General features: G+C 41.6%; 2 protein-coding genes and 4 non-coding genes across 7 annotated transcripts; all 6 read right to left on the reverse strand.

Moving 5' to 3' along the window:
- Window positions 1-1,152: 1,152 nt before the first annotated feature.
- nkx6.1 (NK6 homeobox 1) lies at window positions 1,153-4,792 on the reverse strand. Its single transcript, XM_023808552.2, has 3 exons — window positions 3,763-4,792; window positions 3,175-3,347; window positions 1,153-2,209 (listed from the first exon to the last, which is right to left on the reverse strand). Exons 1-3 carry the CDS (start codon window positions 4,313-4,315, stop codon window positions 1,964-1,966), a joined length of 972 nt encoding a protein of 323 aa, XP_023664320.1. The 5' UTR covers window positions 4,316-4,792; the 3' UTR covers window positions 1,153-1,963.
- Window positions 4,793-8,329: 3,537 nt separating this feature from the next.
- rpl17 (ribosomal protein L17) lies at window positions 8,330-11,027 on the reverse strand. 2 transcript variants are annotated; one of them, XM_023808256.2, is made up of 7 exons: window positions 10,983-11,027; window positions 10,434-10,481; window positions 10,282-10,322; window positions 9,702-9,836; window positions 9,301-9,399; window positions 8,914-9,105; window positions 8,330-8,410 (listed from the first exon to the last, which is right to left on the reverse strand). In XM_023808256.2, the coding sequence occupies exons 2-7, from the start codon at window positions 10,471-10,473 to the stop codon at window positions 8,363-8,365; spliced, it is 555 nt and encodes a 184-aa protein (XP_023664024.1). In that variant the 5' UTR covers window positions 10,474-10,481; window positions 10,983-11,027; the 3' UTR covers window positions 8,330-8,362. The 2 variants fall into 2 exon arrangements, with proteins under 2 accessions (XP_023664024.1, XP_072570382.1); XM_072714281.1 differs by lacking the exon at window positions 10,983-11,027 and adding an exon at window positions 10,947-10,966.
- Window positions 8,519-8,586, reverse strand: LOC111842262 (small nucleolar RNA SNORD58). The gene has a single exon (XR_002837869.1). It is a non-coding gene; the product is annotated as a small nucleolar RNA SNORD58 (small nucleolar RNA).
- On the reverse strand, window positions 9,184-9,250 carry LOC111842258 (small nucleolar RNA SNORD58). The gene has a single exon (XR_002837865.2). It is a non-coding gene; the product is annotated as a small nucleolar RNA SNORD58 (small nucleolar RNA).
- LOC111842259 (small nucleolar RNA SNORD58) lies at window positions 9,483-9,550 on the reverse strand. The gene has a single exon (XR_002837866.1). It is a non-coding gene; the product is annotated as a small nucleolar RNA SNORD58 (small nucleolar RNA).
- Window positions 10,059-10,126, reverse strand: LOC111842263 (small nucleolar RNA SNORD58). The gene has a single exon (XR_002837870.1). It is a non-coding gene; the product is annotated as a small nucleolar RNA SNORD58 (small nucleolar RNA).
- Window positions 11,028-12,317: the final 1,290 nt, after the last annotated feature.

Consider the following 12,317-nt stretch of genomic DNA (forward strand, 5'->3'; position numbering starts at 1 on the left):
AAATTTATATTACTTCAAATTGACGAATGTCTAATTGCTCAATGATGGAAATGATCTCCGCTATACGATAAACGATAATAAACAGCAAAAACACGCGCATTCCCTCTGTGGGATGTGTTGGATGTGATGTCCAGTTAAAATTCCTAAGTTCGAAAGACATTAATCCGGATGTGAGGTTTACGTGAGAGTGAGAGGGGGGTACTGGGGTCAGCAGTCTATAGAGGAATCCACTTTAAATAATTATAAAATCCTCCCGTATTTGAGACAGCTAGATCTCTCTGAACACACTTAGCAGGTCTTGCATCTTTTAAAATCGCATCGGATAAATTAAATATTTACCAGTCCTGGGCGGTTGACTGCCTTCCAATTTTAAAAGAACATGCTGATGTAATCAGCTGTATCTGTAAACGTATAGACAGCGAGGAGTGCATTTCTGCGTCGGTCGCAGTATAAATTTATCATGACCCTTTCCCAGCACTTTCCGCGTCGGCTACTTCCGGAATATCTGTGTTTTTCGACAGTTTCTTTGCAGTCCTAGACGAGGCTCCAGAAAATATCTCGCAGTCAGCGAGAGAGGCTTTATCGGGACCAGCGCTTTTTCAGTTATAATGACACAGATGTTTGATAGGTTTCGGTATATAAAAGTTTAAAATAGATTGCAAGACCCTGCAGTTTTTGTTTATATCATTAGTTATATATATTGTACTGAATCAGTCGCAATAACAATATGAGGACAGTGATAATTATAATTAAAATTAACAACAATTTACAATAATTCCTCATATTATTATAGTATAATTAGTTGCTTTTCGAATGTATTGGTTGCATTATTATTTGCTAATAATATAATGGGAACAAATATGTTCGCTACTACCACCCTCGAGATCCCGTTTATAAAAATAAAATTATTATTGTAGTTAACAAACAAATGACATTTAATAAACATACACTAAATAAACACAAATGAACTAAACAAAATTAAAATGAATTGAATTAACTAGTTATTTTTGGTAACGTAATATCATAGAAAAAAATAGTTATTCATGTGTTATTGATAGTTCAAAATATTTAAATATCAATACAGTTCTACTGCTGCTAAATATTTCTCAGACGCGTTTATTTTCCTCAGGATATAATCAGAAAAAAACAACCTTCACATTGTTTTTAAATTTTATTAAATAAAAGTGCGATACATATGAACCTGCAGCACACAATATTGCAGGATTCAAACACTGTTACAAACTTAAACATTATATAAATTAATTAAAGTGTGAAAATGTCAACAAAAATGGGCCGACAAACACTGGATGCATTATATTACAAATATATTTTAGTCATATCCTGCTGTTTTATCTGTTTATTTACAGGTGAAATAACTGGCTGGTTTCATCATTAATGTTCACCGCGTTCCTGTTTAAAATGAGCTCTTTATTTTATCGTTTTACTCATGGATCATTATAAATGTTTATTGATTTCTGACGGATCGGTAGAAATATTAGTTAAAAATGCAAAATATTAGAAGCATACATAAGCAACTTGGATTAAGAAGAAGCCCATCAGACGTTAACAGAAATAGTAAATATTTAAAAAACGAAAAGGGGCTTAAGTAAACCGTTACCTCTCGTCATTGAGAATTACAAAGCCGAAACGGTGATGAGGGACGCAGAGGGGACAGTGGTGGGTTTTATACAAAATGTATTTTACACATAAATATTCACAGCAATATAATTTCTATTTAGTACAACTCACGCTGGTATTTACAAGAAAGTACCCTCATCTTAATGTGGAAATGTTGTGGCTTTTCTGTCGTGAAAAAAAATAGTCTCCATTCCTCCGAAACGGGCCGTACATTCCTCATCGCTCGAATCAAACTTCATTTCACACTGTTAATGAAGATAGGCCACTGATTTAAGACAGGTTCAGTGCTTCATGTCACTGGAAAACGGTATTTCTTCTTTTGTTTCTAAGAACTTTCGTTTTCTGACGTGTGGACGTGAAGAGACGAGTTCGGTTTATGCTTTTTCAAGAGCTGAGTGATTTTCTCATCGTCCGAGTTCGGGTCCAAAGGCTTGTTGTAGTCGTCATCGTCGTCTTCGTTCTCCGAGGCCCCCTTTAGACGCTCCGTCTCCGAGTCCTGTTTTTTCTTTGCCGATGCCATCTCTGCCGCGTGCCTTTTCCTCCACTTTGTCCTTCTGTTTTGAAACCAAACCTGGGATGGAATTGAAGCGTTTTAAAATAAAATCTAACGTCAAGAACTTCCTGTCAGAAGTCAGTTAGCTACAAATGAGTTTGTCTAATTTTGGCTTTTTAAAATAAAATAAATAATAATAATAATAATAATAATAAAAAGATTAACGATGAGTCTGATTTTTAAAACATAAATATAATTATAAATGTATGAAAATTTGGGGGGGGAAACAGTGTATTTCAACATTTAATTATAGGGAATAAAATAAAAGTTTTTGTGAGATTTATAAGTTGTTCAACAGTCATAACATTTTACTGGTTATTTTATTCTGTGCATAACGAATCGCAAAAATCCGTGTGCTATATTGCCAAAAAGTTTGGCCTAGAAACATATAGACCTACTACACTAAAACTATTATTATTAACTTTAACTATTGCTATTTGACCTCAAATACAGGATAACAATTTTCTTTTAAAAATAGAAGACTGATCCTTACAGATTCTGTAAAGATACTTCGTGATTAGCAGCAACAATCATGTTTTTAATCTAAAGTTAAATGACACAGCAAACTAATGACGCTACAATAATACTGCTTATCTGGAGCAGAATGCACTTTTCATGACCTACCCTCCTTAAACACAATTGTTTAAATTTTGTATGATTTAAGATTAACTGTACAACTGTGAAATATGTACCAAGATTTTTTTTTATTCAGCTCTTACAGTCGCTACTGAGTAAACAATGGCATTTACAACTGGACTGAAATATATTATTTATAATACATTATTTGAAATATGAGTTAATATGAAACGATTATCTCCAACTTAAACAGTTCAAAAAAGGGATCGCTTCAGGATAGGCTACCTTCCAAAAAAAACTCCCAAAATCTCTATAATATTGCTAGTGAAATTAAGGGGGGTTTCCTTTTAATCTCAGCAATGCGTGATCCGTACTTCCTTATCTAAAGTTTGACACGATCCTCTCACCTTCACTTGGCTCTCCGTCATCCCCAGTGAGTAGGCCAGTCGGGCCCTTTCCGGTCCCGCTAAATACTTCGTTTGTTCAAAAGTCTTTTCCAGGGCAAAGATCTGTTGTCCAGAAAATGTGGGTCTCGTGTGCTTCCTCTTTCCGTCCTTGTCAAGCAACACCGAACTCTGATCTGAAAAGATAACAACTTATGTTAACCAGGGTAATTTTCGATGTTTTATTCACAAGCTAACCACATAAATTTCCCGATGACTTTTAGCTGCCTTCAGTATTAAGCATGGCATGTTTTACGCATCTCCGTTGGATATATGTAAATTAATCGTTTTTTTTCTTCGGCAACAGCCTTAATTAAAATGCAAGTCTCGTTCATTTGAAGATTGCCGTGCTTACGTTTAGAATTATATTTATAAATTTCTGAAATAAAGATCACAAAAACTCAAAAACTTAATGCCACATACTTATATTCACATAAAAGCAATGTCAGCATCGGGAAACTGGTGTAATTATTTAAACCCGTAGCGGTGTAGATGTTAGATATTACAGTCAACAATGCCATGAACACGAAACATCTTAAACTGAAAACTTACGCGGTGAACAAGCAAATCTGGCGTCTCTCCAGTGCGGGCTCTGCATGACCCCAGGCCAAAATATAGGGGTCCTGCCGGGGAGATCTGTCAGTGGTTTGGGGTAGCGAGCCACTGCCACGGCCGCCGCGGCGCTAGGGCTGAAATAGAGCCCGTGGGGAGGCGGGGGGCTCAGGCTACTGAAGCGGGGCAGTCCTGACAAGATTCCAGCGGAAGAGGAGGCTGCCACGGCCGCCGCCGCCCCCGCGGAGACCACCGAGGGACGGCTGAGGATGTCGTTTATTCCGTGTGGGGTAGCGATCGCGCACTGGTGCGGTGATAGGAGAGAGGACAGCCCGGCTGACGATTTTATCCCCGGGGAAGAGACAGGAATTCCGCCGGGGTTGGGGGAGGTGGCCGAAGGTGAAGTAGACGAGGCGGGTCCGGTGGAGGATAAGGGATAAGCCGGGTACAGGGGAGTCTTCATTTCGGTCATGCTGTGCAGAGCGGCTAACGGCGGCGTGCTAAGCAGAAAGGCGCTCTGACGAGACCCGTCCATCTGCCCCACCGCTAACATAACCAAAAATAATGATAAACAATATAACTCAGTACCAGTTGTCCTCACTACTTCCACGGGAGTATTTATTAAAATAATACTTCTCGATTAAAAGAAAGCACAGCTAAGTTAGAAATCTGTCTAAACGCCTAGCGTCTTATGTCAATATGATGAACTTGAAAAAGATTTTCTCATAACACATTCGTCTTAAGGTGCAGGCAATTTTGCTCTAGGATCCAAATTTCTTAGGACTTGAGTTTTGTACCCATCCCTAGAGGAAAAGGAATCCAGTGTCTTTCCTTCTTCAGTCTTGCATATCTTGAAGACAGGGCATTCTAGAGGAATGGATCTCCAAGCGCCTTTCCCCGGCTCTAATGTCTGCTTCAACTCTACCGGTGGCAACTTTATTTTTTAATGCTCAGAAATCTATAAATAAAGAGGCGCCCTTTCTCGGCGGCGCGCGCGAAGCTCTCGGAGATAATAAAACATTTTCGTCACTTTCTTACTGTCTTTTGCAGCAAAAGTGAAAACTTTGAGAATGTCACTTAGACGGAGGAGGCGGCGTTTCTGTCGCCATTGGGCAAGCGCTGCGGTGACGCGTCCCCCGTGTCAGCCGCAAGCCCCCACTTCGTGTACCGGCTTCTTATTGGCCCCTCATACCAGCGCTTTCATTTGCACATTAAAAGAGTTGCCATTCGATCGGCTATTACATACAAAAGTACTAAATCAATCTAGTCAATTTGAGATCTATTTTTTTCCCAGATAAAGGGCCATCTGCATGCGTTTGTTACGCGAAAAAGATGGTCCAGAGTGCCCCATTTCTTTGGCTATATTAATTCAAAAGCGATTGGAAAGCCTAGTAGTTCGAGATAGGTCATGAACTCATTGTCCATTGAAAGAGCGCAAATAATTATGATACAGCCATTAGCCTATACGCATATGGAAAAATGCGACAGGCTACGTTTCCTTTGGTTTGCGCATCGCGCTCACTATGAACTCACTCGCTTTTCTGGTTTAGCCTCGTCTTGTGCAGCCACGCATCTGCTTTCTGAGACTTTGCAAACGTAGGAGAATGTCGAGTTACAATGTTAGTGAAAGTAAGTACTATTAAACACTAGTCTAAATAAAGAAATTGATTGTCATCGTCCCGGGTCAAGGTTTTGCTCTTTTTTAATGGTCATTTTCTTACTAACTAAAACGATTATTATTATTATTGTAGTTGTTTTCATTTTTATTATAGCATTAAAATTGTTCTTATTGTCGCCATAAGGTTCGAACTATCGGGTTTGTATTGTCGTAGTATTTGAGTGATTATTTTGTTCCGTTTCCACTGGAAGATCAGGCGTTAAATCATGTTTGGACAAGTTCCTCCGTTCCTTTCTATATTCCCCCAGTACGATGATCAGATACACGTATATTTGACACTCCATCATCTTGTGTAGGTGACAATATAAACGCAGTAATTCAAGTACTGTGTACATATTCTTTGGAAAAGATCGATATCGATGAGACAAATTACACTGCTATATTTTTAATTTATATTTTTACACCTATTTATAACTATTTTTTACATAAAAGAATTTTACAAAATACAACATTTTTGTGTCATTACCGTTAACTATGTATTAATTTATTTAACGGTTACAAGAAAAAATATGATTTTATAGATGATTAATTATTTTATGCTTTGTCTCGTTTCCTCGCTTCTGCACTGCTGTTTTTTCCCTTTTAACTTACTATTCACATGGTTCAACAGTACAATGGCCGCCAGCATCAGTAAGAACACCATGACCATAGGAAACAATTTCGCGCTGATTCACCATCGACACTTGCGGAACTTGGCGATGGGGCTCTGCAGTCTGCAGTCTGGGGCAACGACATGCTGTCATCTGTGCATGGAATAGGATGATATAACACAACGGGCGACAAAGTTTGACGTGGTACGTAAAACGAAACTTCTGGCAACTTTTAACTTTGCAGTTCATTCAGTTTTTGTGTGACATGTGACTGTGAGCAGAAAAAAAGAAAAATATTTTGGAAACCTAAAATAAATTCGCATGTATATCTCAGTCCTACTTGAATTAAGGCTATATCATCGGACGACCGCAGTTTATCGGTGTACAAATACTGATTAATACAAATTATTTAAGAATAAGAAAGGCATGTATGAAAACATTAACACATTTTAATAGGGCAGCAGTTTAGAGGAGGCTATAATTAAGTCGCAACACCGTAACTTGCACTGTTTCTCTGACAGTTTGAAGTACGATTGCCTGTAGTCAATAATTCATGTGCTTCGTGCGGCACCTAGTGGACAAATGACATAAAAGTAATTCGAAAGTTCGCAGCTGCAATTTAGACAATTGTCTAAGTGTACTGGATGAACCGGAATTAAGCCGTTGTTAGTTTATTAGTCCGGACTGAACTGTTTAACGCAAACATGTCGTCAGGGCCGTGTAGAGACTTTTCGACGGGCAAGCTTCCCCTTTACCCTTGGTAGCCTACATTCTGCCGATCTGGGGGGAGGTGTCCCCTCAGCTAATTTTGCTTGAGGAGAAGTTCTAAGTCTTTAGAATCCTGGTGCTCCCTGTCTTGCTGTGAGACATGGACACTATCCAGTGAGCTGAGATGAAGACTGGACTCATTCGGTACTATGTCTCTTCGGAGAATCCTGGGGTACCGCTGGTTTGACTTTGTGTGGAATGAGCGGCTGCTAGAGGAGTCCAGAATGAGGCGCATTACCTGCATTGTGAGGGAGCATCAGTTACGGCACTATGGCCATGTGGTGCGTTTCCCTGAGGGTGATCCGGCTCGCAGGATCCTCATTGCTGAGGACCCAAGTGGCTGGACCAGGCCGAGGGGATGCCCACGTAACACCTGGCTGAGGCAGATGGATGACCATTTCTGGAGAGTGGGACTGGACCATGTATCTGCCTGGGGGGGTCGCCGGCCGGGATCCCAAGGACTTTCGCTATGTGGTGGGTGTGGCAAAGCGCTGCATCAGCTGTATCAGCATCATCCCCAACCTGACCTGACCTGAGAAGCTCGATAAATTTTGGGTGAACAAAAAGGGGGGGGGTTCTCTTACCTAGAGACAGGTTAAATGGTAGTTGTGATGGGCACTTTTTAAATAGATCTGAGCAGAAAATTTAAAAGAAATCGTTCCCATCATGTCTTGGGATGTAAAAAAGAAAAGGAGGGATCAACCAGTTAGGTAGCAGTTCCAGTCCTGGAATGAGAACCATTGTAAACCAGAGGAACTTATTTCACTTCAGCTCCATGTAACTCATCTTTTTGTTGGATAAGGCAAAATGTTTAGGAAATTGGCGAGGACAGGCTTGTCTGGAGTCCCTCAACAGGACAGAGCCGGTCACCTGGACAGCCTTCCATGAGGATAAGGGCAAACATTTTGGTCGTGGGCTTTGCCGATTTTAGCTTGCAGCACTCAGAGGGCATTTAGCTGATACTGCAGGACATTGGACCTCAGCACCATGCAGCAGCAGTGCCTGACCCTCCAACAATTTACTGAAACCAAGACTGCTGCTGAATTTCTGAAACTTCATGGTCCTGCTTGAGGCCACCCCACACCATGGCAGCACTGGACCCTGGAACCTTCTCACATCAATCTAATTAAAACCAGGAAAAATTTGATGAACCCATTTCAACTTAAGCCACTTTGCCAATTTCCACCAGTATAAAGCTCTGACTGTGCCACAGCATTAAATTAGGTTTCTTGTTGGATGCTTGTTTTCTTCTTGTTTTAATAGACTGTTCCAGGTATCTCTATGAACATCTGGTCTAAGACAACAGAACTCCATGATCACCTCATGATTCCATAAGGAAGCCTTGAATCTTTTAGCACTGGCTTAACTCCATTTAGTCCACCCACATTACAAATGAGGGGACTTGAAGCAACATCCAGCCAGCTCCCCTAGAAGGACCTACCCAAACACACAGATCCCAACCCCCAAAAGATGCAGAGATAGTTCCGAACCTGCTACTCCAGACCCATAAACACAACAGGACACCACAAGGTAGAAGTGAAATTCACTTTTATTTTATATACACTTATTCCCGTGCCATCAGCTTCTGCTTCTTCAGCTTCTTCTGGGAAACCTGCAGACCAAAGACAAGATGGTGACAGCAGTTCAACCAATCAGACAAAAACAGGTGCTTCCACACACTGCTGGGGTAGACCACACAAGTTTTAGAATGAAGTTTTTGGTTGCTCAGATTTAAGTTTTGTTTTCACAGTTAATTCCAAAGGTGTCCTAAGATTGTCATCACTGCAACCCATAACTCTTGGCAAGTTTAATTTCCAGAACCAGGAGAAGAAAGTGTCCTTGGGCAAACTAACACACAAGCTCAGCACCTGCTGAACTGGACTGCCTGCCTCTACAAGCACGTATTGAATCTTTGACCAATCCTGCGTGGTATTCCACAAATCATGATTTTTTCCATTAACTAGATAATTAAATCCAAAATAAAGACTGTCCAACAAGAAAGTCACTTGCCTCTGCTCCCAGTGGACAGTTTTCACATTTCATTTTGTGGATACCCCCCTGGTCCAGTCCAGCAGGTCACACTACCAAACATGGCATGTGCAAATAGAGGCTCACCTTTTTCTTCTGAGCAATCTCCTCCTCAGGCTTCGGAACAATCTGCTCCTTCTCAGTGAGGATCATCTCGATATGACAGGGGGAACTCATGTAGGGGTTGATACGGCCATGAGCGCGGTAGGTTCGCCTGCGCATCTTGGGGGCCTTGTTGACCTGGATGTGCTCGATGACCAGGGAGTCCACATCGAGCCCCTGGGGTGACGGATAAGGAGTTATATGCTCAGTCACGGCACATGCAAGCTTCGTAGCATCCTACTGCCCCCTACAGCGATGGCTCAGAAGGTACGATTCTTTTCACAGATGATCCAAAGGTGTCCTAAGTATGTCATCATTGCTATCCTGGGTGGCAGCGACTCGTGTTACAAAAAAAACTCCAGGAACCCTCACCTTGAGCTCGGCATTGCTCTCCGCGTTCTTCAACATATGCAGGAGAAACTCCGCACTTTTCTTGGGCCAGCGACCTTGTGTCCAGTCCCACTGCTTGGCCTGGGGAGGGGGACAGAGCGGAGGCATCTCAATCTGTTCATCTTGATGACTGATGAAACCACTACTGTTGGCCTGTCTTCCTGGTTGCTCAGGTATGAAAACTATTTTCATGGTATATTCCAAAGGTGTCCTAAGATGGTCATCATTGCAACCCTGAAGTCACCCAGAAGCTGAATCGCCTTATCCACACATATGGTACAAGATTTGCTGAAGCAAGAGCTGTCACAATACCCACACAAGTCCTGAGTGACTAGAAGCAAAGAGCATTCGCTCGCACCTCTGGGAACAGACAAAAGGCTCACCTGGGCACACCTGCCGACACCCCCATTGTAGCGACGGAAAGGAACACACTGGTGTTTAATCATTACATCTTTCAAAAACTTGGTGGCTTTGCGGATGTGCATGCCTTTGATAGCCTGGGCGGTCTCACGGGTGTTCTGTGGACAGAGTACAGGTTCAGACAACTGGCAGGTTCAGACAACAAGACTTCAGCTCATGTTCAGGGGCACTACTCAACATTAACAACTAGCCAATGGGTGTATTTGACATAGCTTATTACAGGGGAAACACACATATTTGTGGAAACATGCACAGACCTTCAGATAAAAAAGCAAAGCTGTCACACATTAATGCCTGCCTGTTCCACATCTCCTACAGCGATGGCTCAGAATACATATATTATTTTCACGGCTGATCCAAAGGTGTCCTAAGAAAGTCATCATTGCAATCGCTGGGCCCGGAGACACTACAGACTACAATAAAGGTAATCTGAATTACAGGATGCTTGCATGCATTTCTACAGAAGTGAATACAGCTTCATATTAGGAACAGTCGTGGTTAATACTACTTCCTAATCAAGCAAATTATGCATAATGGCAGTACCTTGAAGTGAACCCGGAGATTGGACCCCCTGGCCTTGCACGCTGCGAGACAAGACAAGGTATCAAAATGGGCACGCTAAAAGGCCACCTTTCACCGTAAAGCGTTACGGAAAATGAAACAACTCTAACGGCGTGTCGACAGTCGATACTCACACTTAGTCGGGTTCTCGGGGTCGAGCGAGTAGCGGACCATCGTGGTGCCTAAAACCAGACAACAGAAATTGGTGAAAATTACATAATGGCTTTAAAAACTTATTAAAAGATCACAGAAGGTCCACAACAAATAAGACTGATATGTCATTTTTGAGCAGGCTATGAGCTGCCATTTTGTTAGAGCCGGGCGTTTAAAGTCTCATGAGCTCAACACGATCTAGACATGTCCGGCTCTATTTCACCTAAACGCTAAACGGAAATTAATAAAGGCTCCAAAACACAAAAACGACATCTCTAATCAAGGCCTGACATGTAAGCCCCCTCCCTTGAACCAAGTCGTGGCAAAACAGCGGTAGTCATATGTTTACCGTAAAACAATACTATCAATTCAATTCTTGCATTAAATGTAGACAAATACAAAAAAAACACTGCCCCCATATGTCCCGTTTAAATATCATGATGAACAAGAATCCTACAAAATGAGATGCACGAGATATTTCATGGATATCATACACAAGCTTCTATGAGAAATTCGGAACCATTACTTACTTTTCTGGCCGCGGAAAGGAAGAGGAAGACTGATGCATTCTGGGAGAAAACATTGTGCCCGGATTACCGCGATACTTCCAGCGAGATTTTGCGGTATTCATTTTCTATTGGCCCAGCGTACAGCGTGTAGTGCGGACCGGTGGTACACAACGGTTGTATAAAACGTATTTTTTTTAGTGAGGCTTCGAGTGTTGTTTAAGTGATAAATTAAGTTGAATATTGCTTAAATCTAGGTAATGTACTGGATATTCGTTTAACGTGTGCTGATAGTCAACTAATATTTTAAACGATGGCTTATGATTACAGTTCTGGAAAAAACTGAGACCACAGCAAAATGTTTAGTTTAATTTCTCAATTGGGTATGCTTCTGTGTAAAATATAGATTTTTTTTGCAAACTACAGCCTGGCTCTTCCCTGTTTTTTATTAATGAAGGTCTTCATCCTTGCTTTGTGGAACTTCAGTCCTGCTTCTAGGATCCAAACACGAACTGTCCTAGCAGTGCACTTCTCACCTGCATTTAAAGTTTCCTATTCGTTTTAAAGGTCACTTGGTGTCATCCTCCGATTCATGAGGCACTGCTGGATAAATTGACGGTCAATTCTGGCATTAGAACGTTGCTTACACCCTTTCCCTGGCTGGTTTCTGGTCGTTCCTAGTGTCTCCTGCTTCACATTGTTCTTCACTTTGTACTGCTGTCTTAGAAATTATGAACCTGGAATCAACCTGCCTCAGTGTAGCCTTCTGCAAGGTGTGTAGTGTAATATAGCTATACTTTACTGATGGTTGCTGTATACATTACATATTGTTAATGTAGACCTGTTGACTTTGTGCCCAGGTGAATTTAAACATTGGCATCTCATGGTTTGTGAGGGATAAAATACCTCGCATGGAATACCTTTCTACTTTCATCCCATGGTATAATGAGGATGATGAGCACTGAACATTAACATTTCAAATTTAAATTTTGCGATGTTTGAGAAGCTGACACGACTGAGTTTGAATCTGGACCAGCCTCGTCTAATCAGTTACAAAGTGTTTTCCCTCTACATCAGTATTTTCCAACCCAGTCCTCGGGGAACCGCGGACAGTCCACGTTTTTGCTCCCTCCCAGCAAATCAGGAACACCGAATACCTGCTACAGGTGCGCTGGGAGCTGAGAGGAAGCAAAAACGTGGACTGCCGGGGTTCCCCGAGGACTGGGTTGGGAAACACTGCTCTAGATATTCTGGTACATTATCACAGTCAGATGACCCTATCCTAGCTCATAGCGTGTGAGTAAGGAGTGTAGGAGTGGTTCTCTTCTCCGTGTCTCTATTTGGAACAGAAGATGTATG

Source organism: Paramormyrops kingsleyae, chromosome 7, assembly GCF_048594095.1.
Source record: "Paramormyrops kingsleyae isolate MSU_618 chromosome 7, PKINGS_0.4, whole genome shotgun sequence".
NCBI classification, from domain to species: Eukaryota; Metazoa; Chordata; class Actinopteri; order Osteoglossiformes; family Mormyridae; genus Paramormyrops; species Paramormyrops kingsleyae.

Excerpts from the sequence above, each read along its gene's own strand:
- nkx6.1 (XM_023808552.2), bottom strand. The coding sequence starts at position 4,315 with ATGTTAGCGGTGGGGCAGATGGACGGGTCTCGTCAGAGCGCCTTTCTG. Across the intron at positions 3,348-3,762 it reads CAGATTTGCTTGTTCACCGC|ATCAGAGTTCGGTGTTGCTT; the intron begins GTAAGTTTTCAG and ends TTATCTTTTCAG. Across the intron at positions 2,210-3,174 it reads TGACGGAGAGCCAAGTGAAG|GTTTGGTTTCAAAACAGAAG; the intron begins GTGAGAGGATCG and ends ATTCCATCCCAG.
- rpl17 (XM_023808256.2), bottom strand. The coding sequence starts at position 10,473 with ATGGTCCGCTACTCGCTCGACCCCGAGAACCCGACTAAGT. Across the intron at positions 9,106-9,300 it reads AGAGCAATGCCGAGCTCAAG|GGGCTCGATGTGGACTCCCT; the intron begins GTGAGGGTTCCT and ends CCGTCACCCCAG. Across the intron at positions 8,411-8,913 it reads AGATTGCTCAGAAGAAAAAG|GTTTCCCAGAAGAAGCTGAA; the intron begins GTGAGCCTCTAT and ends TTTGGTCTGCAG.